Source organism: Phoenix dactylifera, unplaced genomic scaffold (assembly GCF_009389715.1).
Source record: "Phoenix dactylifera cultivar Barhee BC4 unplaced genomic scaffold, palm_55x_up_171113_PBpolish2nd_filt_p 000504F, whole genome shotgun sequence".
Classification (NCBI taxonomy): domain Eukaryota; kingdom Viridiplantae; phylum Streptophyta; class Magnoliopsida; order Arecales; family Arecaceae; genus Phoenix; species Phoenix dactylifera.
In genome coordinates, this window is record NW_024067921.1 from 144,610 (window position 1) to 155,209 (window position 10,600).

General features: G+C 39.5%; 1 protein-coding gene across 1 annotated transcript; it reads right to left on the reverse strand.

Moving 5' to 3' along the window:
- Positions 1-258: 258 nt before the first annotated feature.
- LOC103698721 (E3 ubiquitin-protein ligase RMA1-like) lies at positions 259-6,334 on the reverse strand. Its single transcript, XM_039119215.1, has 2 exons — positions 6,071-6,334; positions 259-1,327 (listed from the first exon to the last, which is right to left on the reverse strand). The coding sequence occupies exon 2, from the start codon at positions 1,265-1,267 to the stop codon at positions 476-478; it is 792 nt and encodes a 263-aa protein (XP_038975143.1). The 5' UTR covers positions 1,268-1,327; positions 6,071-6,334; the 3' UTR covers positions 259-475.
- Between the last annotated feature and the right edge of the window lie 4,266 nt (positions 6,335-10,600).

Sequence of the window (10,600 nt, forward strand, 5' to 3'; positions counted from 1 at the left end):
CGGGCCGTGCCAGGCACGGCCCGTAACGGCTTTTTTTTGTTGCCATACGGACCGTGCCAGGCACGGCCAGTCTCGTGCCAGGGCCCGGCACGGCCCGCCACCCCACGGGCCTTGGGTCGGGCCGGGCTTAGCTTTTAGGCTAAGCGGGCCATGCCTTGCACGGCCCTTTTAGTAACAGGCCGGGCCAGGCACAGCCCGTTTATTCTGTGGCCCGGTGGGTCTGGGCCGGGCCGGGCCTGGCATGGCCCGATGCCCATCTCTAGTATGTTAAAAAAAAAAGAAAAAGCACAATCATTGCAACCAAGAGAAGAGCACATGTTGGAACAAGAGGAGCACATCTCAACGGACAATTTGAACGAGCTCTAAGTTTGATTAGGTATTTTGCCCTATCAACAAAGACCAGCTAATGAAAGTCTCAATTAAACCCTTGTGGTAAAGAGGTATTACAATACGTAATCAAGCAGTCCATCTACACTCAGAACAAGAGCAGGCACAGCATCGCACAGCAGAACAGGAAGACCCAGATCTGATGGAGCGTCCTCTCCAGCTCCATCTCCTGCCTCCTGACCATTGGGCTGAACCCATTCCCTGATGTGTAGTATGGGTTGCTCGAGTCGTACATGCTCGCCCCCTGGTGATTCCTGAACACCCATGGGAGCACTGCGACTAAAATTCCCCGGAGCACTCCCCCGGCAGTCGAACTGATCATCCGCGAGCCTAATGGTGTTCCCAGTGGGGAGGATGGCGGCATGGGATCGCTGCCAGGAATGCTGTGATGAGGGTAGTGTTGATGCTCATGCTGATGGAGATGGGAACGCCGTTGCCGATGCCGTCGAATCAGTGGGTATGTATCACTGTACTGCTCCTCACTTATGGATGAGGATTGGAGTTCAATCTCCTCCCGCTGGACCGAGGGACGGCAAGGGATCTCGTGGGACTGGTGGGTTTTCTTGGTGCTGCGGCCCCGGCCATATAGCGGCACCAGGGTGTTCTCGGTTATGGTTGCCTTGCAGACAGGGCACCGTTGCTGAGAGGCGCTCTCAGCCTGCTGCAACCACTTGTATATGCACGGCCAGCAGTAAAGATGGCCACAGAGTGTGACCACCGGGTCGACGGCAAAGTCCAAGCATATGTTGCAATCAAAACACCCATTGGCCGACCTTGGTGTGCCAGCATCAAGAACACGTCTTTTCAGTGATTCCTGACTGATCTGCGATCCCTGCACAGCTTCACTGGAGCATCCTTCTGCCGGTTGTTCTACCTCCATGTTGCTGTGAGTGTTCTCCGTTTTTTTTTTTTAAAAAAGCAATTGATTTATAGGTGCTTACTGCATAAACAAGAGAGATAAGGTCATGAGCATCCAGCGCTACTGTAATATCTCCCGTGCAGAGTTATAAAGAAACATGACCCACATTTGACTCCGTGGACCATGGACGGGTGGCCTTTAAGACTGCAAGTGGAGGAAGAGTTAAGGCTAGCAGGGACACCAAAAACACCACCAAACAAGAGAGGAAGCATCCATGAGCTTTCAAGATGGAGCATAACCATCAACCAAAAGTAGCCATGTGACGCTAACTCTAAATGCAAGTAGGTAGCTGAGAGAGAACAGGAAACCAACAACAGAAGAAATCTGGTGGGTTTTGTAAATGAAACAGCAATTAGCCAGTATTGAATAATTTAGTCACGACCACACCAAAAAGCATGTAGGGAGGGGCTTCATTACGGTAAGATGGAGCAAAGCAAGTGGCCTAGTATGAGCCTAGAGAAGGAACCGGTGCAGGAAGAGAAAGGGTATAAAATTTGCTAAAGGCCCGCTACTAAAATTGAGTAGGAGTAAATTGAAGAAAAGTTATAAAACTAAAGGCCAAGGAACAAGATGGCCAGCCAGTACCAAAGGCATGGCCATCCTCTTTGATACTTACCAAGACACGTCAACAGATAAGGAAAGATTAGGCCCCAACTTTCCTATTCCCTTGCCCAAACAAGAGGAGAGAAAAACAATCTCAGGAAAGGTTGGTAAACAAATGGACAAATGCCTAGCCTAAACAAACACATGGGAACATGGCATCATGAGAGAAGTGTGTCAGATGATAAGAAGATGGTACCCTCTGTCCAGTCTCCACCTCTCTAATTTTATCCAAAAGGCAACACATTATTCAATGAAACAGTTGGTGGAGGAATAAAGATATATGGGCCACCCATAGAATAATAAATGTATCACCAAATGACTGGCTAGAACAAGGCAATGCCAGCTCCTTTGTGATGAAGATGGGGGTTACGTCATTTGGTCTCTAGAAGCTTAAAACGAAAACAGATACATATAAAGATTACTGCCAATTAATTACTCAAATTTGTTCGAATGTTCCATTTGTCAAAGTTCATTCAGATTATGCGATACTTTGTCATGTCAATTCAAGACATTATCCCAGACGGGCCACCAGTTTGCCCCAAAGTTTGGGCATTGCTAAAATGCTCTTAATATGCTTTGCACATAAAAATCCCTCTTTTACAAAGTAATGTTCATAAAACCCTAAAGCAAACTTTATGGATTAAAGAAATCCTCTCACAGAGAACCTAAAAGTCGGTCACACCAACAACTGGCTTCAACAAACTTAGGCCCCCTTTGGGAGAGTTTTTAAAGGGCCAAAAAGCACCTTCTGGCCCTCCAAAAATACTTTTGGATAAAAAAGGGTGTTTGGTAAAAATTTCGGAAAGCTGTTTTAGCTTTTCCAGAAATCTGAAAATAGCTTTCTGAGAGAAGCTCCATTTTGGAGCTTTCCGAAAACGCTGTTTTCAGCTTTGTCGGAAAGCTATTTTTTTTTACCAAAATATTCCTATTTAAACGTCCCTTTTTCCTCCCAAAACCCTCCATCCTACCGCCTCTTCCTCTCTCACCCTTCCCTCTCTCTCTCCCTCTCTATCTCCTTCTTTTTCTCAACGTCGCCAGCCATTTCTTTTTTTTTTTGGTGAATCCAAGGCTGCCCACGGTGGCAGCCACTACCCATGGCCGGCGACCCGTCCACAAGTCATCGCGACACCACCCGTGGTGCGCGGCCGGCCCGTGGAGCGGTCGGGCTCGGCTGTGGGGTGGCCGGGCCTTCGCCCGCCGCGGGACCGGGAAGGCGAGCCGCAATGAAGCCCCCATAGCGGCTGGCCGTGGGCTACTCTTTGGGCGGTGGCGTCTATCACGGCGACGTGCGCTCGTGGTGGAGCTGTGGGGCAGCGATGTCTGCCCGCGATGGTGGCGGGCGAGCCGCCAAGATTGTCGTGGCCGCAGTCGGCCATGGCCTGACCCCCTTCCGCGGCCGCCCCTTCCGGCGCCGTCGGCCTCGCTGGAGGAGAAGAAAGGAGAAGAAGGGAAGAGAGGAAGGAAGGAGAAGAAGAGAAGAATAAAGAAAAGAAAAAGAAAAGAAAAAAAAAGAAGAAAAGGAAAGAAAAGAAAAAGAGAAGAAAAAAAAGAAAAGAAAAAGAAAAGAAAAAGAAAAGAAAAAAATATAAATAAATAAATAAATGTATAAATAAGGAGAAAAAGAGAAGAAAAAAGAAAAGAAAAAGAAAAGAAAAAAAAAAGAAAGGGAAGAAAAAGAAGAAAAGCAAAGAAAAAAAAGAGAAGAAGAAAAAAGAAAAGGAAAGAAAAAGAAAAGAAAAGAAATAAATAAATAAATAAATAAATGCATAAATAAATATGTATATAAATGAACAAATAAGCAAATAAATAAATAAATAAGATAATAAATAAATGCATAAATAAATATGTATATAAATGAAAATATAAATAAATATATTTCAATGAAATAAAATAATAAGTAAATAAATAAATAAAAATATTAGTAATTATTTAACTAATTTATCACCTAGCTAGAAAATTTGTTAGAGAAATAAATGGCCATCAGAAGGATGAAAAATGAATTTACACCAATAATTATAATATTTTATATATTTATTATTGTATTATACTATAAATATAATATTATATTACATTATATCATAATACATTAATATGTTATGTTAAATAATTTAATATTATATTAAATTATTATCCTATAGTATACAATGTTATAGTACTATATTATAATAATATTATATTACATTATGTTAATATTATACTATATCATATATTTATATATTAATACATATTATATTTTATATGCTCTATTGTATAATACTAGTAATGTCCTTTATGGTCATTTTGTCATACAAAAGTATTTCTCAGTTTGTTTACCAAACACATGTTAAAGTGCCACAGCATTTTAAAAATTTAGTTATCAAACAGCAAACAGCTTTTTATAAAAGCTCTACTTCAGACAGCTGCCGACAGCTCCTCCAAATAAGATCTTAGTTATTAGTGTTCCACAAGGTTTGGTTTCATCAACACCATTAACCTGTGATATCACCTCTTAAGTTCACCATTATAAATTGGAGTTATTTTGTGCAATATAGTGGAAAATAATGACCAATAACAACAAAATAAAAGTAATAATTAAAATAATCACAGTTTACATGTATTGGTTACAAAATAATACATCGTTAATTGTTTGAATCAAAAAGTAGTTGTTATTCGTATTATGTAAAGGGCATAATGTAAGAATAACAGTAGAATAACAGTCTAAACAATGGCAATTGTTATGCATATTAAATATGCGTAACATAACAAGAGGTCTCTGGGACCACTATGCATTGCATTGATATAATCAATTATATGCTATTTTGAAAGTTATCACTATTTTCATTAATAGTTTATATATCTTAATTTTCCAAAGATTCTTCTAAATATTGCAATTCTACGCATTTCAATGAAGAATTAATGTTTAAAGAGAGAAACGGGAGAACTTTTGATCGACACATATCAGGAGAAAAGAAACAGCATAGATGCCGCCAATTTCAATGATTTAAGTAAATCTTCAAACGTTCCTACTACACCAATAACCCTAAAGGGGTCTTCTTACCTTTATTTTACTAAATAAACAATCTTTCCCATCTTATACATAAGAATCGATACATTCCAAAATATATCTACAGAAACACCCAGCCTTTATTCAAAGATATAAACAAAAAGTATTGATTTACTTACATTTAATGCTTACTCTTGTTGATACCACAGACCAATAATACATTCTTTCTTTAATTTTTCTATCACAAAAGGGATTGAAGCACACAAGCATGAGAATTTCTACTAGCAAAACATAAATAAAAGGTAAGAATCCCTACGATAAAGTACCACGAGAACAGCAGCCAACTAAGAGATTGTAAATGCACTTACGGCATTAACGCATTCACAACTAAAATTCAACTCAACTGAACAAAGAAAATACATATATATTTCGATCAAAGGAGGTAGAATAGTAAGTTCATTAACTCGCCCATTTATCTTCCATTTCATTTTAGTTAACAAGAAAAGAACAGAAGGTAGAATGGAAAAAAAAAATAGAAACATGAAAAATACAAGACACCTTAGCCGTGTGACAAGAATAAACGTTTAGGTACAGACTAAGGAAAAACTTCCAAACAAAGTAACCTAGCCACCCAATTAGGAGGAGAATAATTTGAGTTCGGTTCATGGGACACGGGATTCTGAGTATGAAAGGGATAGCGAGATCCGGAGCTGGGAAATTATGTTTTTGATTGCTAAAAACAAGTAGGGTGGTGAGACAAACGACAAAACGGGCAAAAAAATGTCAAAGCTTCCATAAATTAACAAGAAAAATATTCCCTGATAATTAACATACTTATTTTTTCCTGGCTTCCTGCGTCGGAGTTCTGCCACCGCCACCCAAAGTTACAATATTGAATGGAAAAATCGGGAGAGCAATAAGAAAAGAGGTAATCCAAACAAAAAATAGAGGAATCGAGCCCCATCCCAAGGTTCAAACCGCTCTTCTTCATACAAATTTAACAAAAAAAGAAATTTTTAGGAAAAAACTCGCCTAAATTGGCCTCTGGGTTCGAAGGCGAAGAAAACATCAAAGAGGGACCAAAACGATGCCTCTACCATTCGAAACAGGGCGAAATTCCATCGATTTCTCAGGAGAAGAAAACAAGAAAAAGAACGGATTGTATTGCGATGACTTACCGATTTGAATACCTTTTTCCCTCTCTCTTAATCTCTTTGCGATGGCCTTCTGATGATTGGAAGTAGCGACGACAGAGCTTTCGTGGGATCTAATGGCGGAAAGGGAGGGCGTTCCTGTTCAGTGTTTTGTTGAGGGAGAGCAAAGGGATGAAACGAAACGTTTGGTTTGACGATAATTGGAAAAGAAGGTTGGGGGGCAGTCAGGAGTTGATCTCTCGCTATGTGATATTTATAGCCGAGGTGGAGGGGCAGATAAAAACACCGTGCACGCGACCATACTTGGGGGCTATTGGCCTGAGTGGCCTCTTCACAAGCAAAATTTGTTTTTATGGTTGTTGGTCGTCCATGTCGTAATTAGCAAAAGTTCTGTTTTATTGTTTTTACCAAGGGTGGATTTTTCTTATTAATGTTTCAGCAGGTGAATCATATCGTAGGAAGATCGAAAGAGTTCCATCTGACGAATCTTCACTGTCCTAAAATACCTATATACGAATGGATTAATTCTCGTAACCTACTTGTGTATCAAATTTGGCATGTGTTGGAACAATTTTTATTATCTCTCACTGCATGAGCGACTAATTGCGTTTCAGATATGAGACTTAATTGAGTCTTCCAATCAATATATAAGCTATATGTTGCGCCTTAAATTGTATGACAAGCATGGTGAAGCAATCTCATTTGCAATTGTCATATGTATGAAAGTTCGATAAAGTCGCACGAGATGATTAAATACTATAACATGTATATATGTTTGACCTAGCTAACATTTTTGTGTTGCTGCCTAGAATGTGAAATAACAATGCAATATTCTCTCTCTTGGTGGCCTCTCTAGCAACACATCTGCGAAGCAACCTGGACTACTTGTAACATTCCTTATTTCCCTTAAATAAACCTCTGAAAGGTTTAAACCCTCTCCATATTGTCCAAAGAAAAAAAGTGCAATAACAATAATGCGTGAAAAAAAGTGCAAATGCTTTTTAATTATTATTGTTGACCTTTTTTCCGTCTCGTCTGGGTAAGTGCCAAAGAACTCAGTATTGTATGTGTGTATTGTGAATTTATAAAATAAATTAAATAACAAATATATGAATAAATAAATCTGACCTCAATTGAAGATTCCACTATGTTAGATCAAGGCTAGTGTTTGACACTATGTCCTTAAGACAGATTTCGCCCTCCACACAGGTGCTTTGGATCTCTTGAGCGTCTGCCTTCCAGGATACAATGATTTTCACAAACAAAAGGAGCACACCAATTTGTTTGTACGGCGAACCAAAAACTGAGTTTTTGTACTCTCTTTGAATGAACTCACTTATGCTCTCTAAGAACTCTAGAACGAGAGAACTAAATGAATTGGAAAAATTCAGTGTTTAGAGTAGTTGGAGGAAGGCTCTATTTATAGAGTTCATGGTGACTTTTCAGAATAGACACCAAGTAAAGAGACATGTCTTTTCTATTCAAATGAATAGACACATCCCTATGAATAGTTATGTCTTTCATGCTAATAGTCATGTCTTTTAAATGAAAAGATGCATCCATACAAAGATGCAATGAAAAGATGCATCCATACAAAGATGCAATGAAAAGATGCAACTCTTTTGAAGAGACATACCTCTTCTAAGAAGCACCCTTTTCAAGAGGGTCATTTTGCAGCCTATTTTCTCATTCACTTATTATAGTCTAACAATTTATTTGCATATCCAATAAATATGCAATCAATAGTTTTAGGTCCTATTTTGCTCTTTTTGGGAGTAGGAACCAATACCTTAGCCAAACACCCCCACACTTTTAAATATTTGTAGGAAGGTCTTCTACCTTTCCATGCTTCATAAGGGATTTTGTTTGTTTTCTTATGGGGTAACTTATTAAGTATGTAATTTGCAGAAAGCAAAGCTTCCCCCCACAAATTCTGAGGTAATCCTGAACTTATCAACATAGCATTCATCATCTCTTTTAGAGTTCTATTCTTTCTTTCAGCAATACCGTTTTGCTGAGGTGAATAAGGCGCAGTAGTTTGGTGAATAATGCCATGTTCTTGACAGAACTTATTAAGTGGTGCATCATATTCACCACCTCTATCACTTCTAATTGCCTTAATTCTTTTGCTAAGTTGATTTTCAACTTCATCCTTGTATTGGACAAACATACTAATGCCTCATCTTTGCTTCTAAGTAAATACACATAGCAGTACCTTGTGCAATCATCAATAAAAGTAATAAAATACTTTTTTCCTCCTCTAGTTTGAACATTTTTCAAATCACATATGTCAGTATGTATCAATTCTAAAGGTTCAGTACTTCTTTCAATTGAATGAAAAGAGGATCTTGTTAGTTTTGATTCTATACAAGTCTCACATTTATTACTAGTATCAATATCAAATTTAGGCAATAAATCTAAACTTACCAATCTACGCATAGTATCAAAGTTAACATGTCCTAATCTACCATGCCACACATTTGAGGACTCAATAATATAAGCAGAAGATAAATTCTTATTATTAATAGATGGTACAATAGTTATTACATTCATCTTAAAGAGCCCTTCGCTCACGTACCCTTTGCCTAAATAAATTCCACCTTTAGTGAGTACAAATTTGTCAGACTCAAAAACCAACTTAAAGTCATTTTTGCTCAACAATGACCCAGACACGAGGTTCTTTCTAATATCAGGCACGTGCAGCACTTCGTTTAGAGTAAGTTCTTTTTCCGAAGTCATCTTCAATATAACCTTGCCCTTGCCTTCAACTTTTGAAGTGGCAGAATTACCCATGAACAGTTTTTCACCACTAACTGTTTCATAGGAGGTAAACATGTTTTTATCAGAACATATATGTCGAGTAGCCCCAGTGTCTACCCACCATGTCTTGGTATTGGAAACCAAATTTGCTTCAGATATGACAGCAGAAAAATTTAATTCTGCAACATTTGAAGCTAGCTTATCCACCTCGGTTATATTAGCTTGTGGAGATTTTTTCTTGAAATTCTCTTGTGCCTTTCGGTAGCGACAATCCTTAGCACGATGGCCGGGTTTGTTGCACACATAGCAATTTCCCTTGAATCTCTTTCCGTTGCCACTCTTGGTATCTTGTTGATCATTATTCTTTCTTTTTCTTTTGTTGGTCTTTTGTCCCTCTTCCACCACATGAGCCTTGGACTCCATGAAATGGTTTCTAACCTTTTTCTCAGAATTTCGATTGTCTTCTTCAATTCTCAATCTAACAATCAAGTCTTCAAGTTTCATCTCCTTGCGCTTATGCTTGAGATAATTTTTGAAATCCTTCCAAAGTGGTGGTAATTTTTCAATAATTGCAGCCACTTGAAAAGACTCACTTAGTATCATCCCTTCAGCATGAATGTCATGGATGATCACTTGGAGATCTTGAACTTGACTTATGACATCCTTGGAGTCGACCATTTTGTAGTCTAAGAATTTGTCCACAACGAACTTCTTTGTTCCAGCATCTTCCGTTTTGTACTTCTTGTCCAAGGATTCCCATAGTTCCTTTGCCGACTTGAAAGGACTATACACATTATATAATGTGTTGTCCAATCCATTGAGAATGTAGTTTTTGCATAGAAAGTCAGAATGCTTCCATGCTTCTACAGCAGCCATAGTTTGATCATTTTCTTCACCCTCGGCAAGAATAGGAGCCTGATGAGAGTACAAAAGTGAAATTTTCATATTATCTTAATTAGTATTATAGCTAATTTTTATTAATAAAATTAATTAATTAATGTTTTATTTGTGTTTGAGTGAAATTAATCCAAGAGACCTAGTAACTCTGGATTTGAGCCCAATGCCTGGCAGCCCAAGCTCAATAAATTTTCCAAAAATCCACAGCATGGGGGCTTTGAAATTTTCCAATTTTCCAACCGACCGTGGACCTCCATGCACATGCAAACGGGCTCTTCAATTCCAAGCATCATGGCATCTCATCCAAGGGACCTAAACCAAATCCAAGGGACCTAAATCAAACCCAAGGGACCTAAGCTAAACCAGCTCTTCAATTCCAAGCGGCATCTCATCAGCATCCTTCCGTTTCCCCTGTTTCTTCCCAGCTCATCCAAGCGTGGAGCGTGCGACGAAAGAGGAGGAGGCCAGCAGCCATCGGGAGGAGAAGAGTCCCAAGCCGAGTCCTCCACTTCTTTTCCATGAGTCTTCTTAACTTCCCAAACTTCTGCAACGTCCCAGCATTCATTAGAGTCCTTCCGTCTCCCCCGTTTCTTCCCAGCTCATCCACAAATCCAACATCAATGACTGCAGCTCAAACTTCTTCAATGTTCAACCTCCCAACGCCGAAGAGTCCCAAGCATTCAAGCCTCATCCGTTCCCAGCAGCGTTCCAGCTTCTCCAAACCAGTGAAGTGTCTATAAAAGGAGAGGAGGGAGGCAACGGATCAGAGGAGGAGGAGGAGAAATCAGCTGGCGAGGAAGGAGAGAACCATCCGGTGGAGGAAAAGGAGGAAGCGAGGGGAGGCCACGGAACCAGGGAAGCCAACATCCACATCTTTCCCAGCCGAGCGAGAGAGGA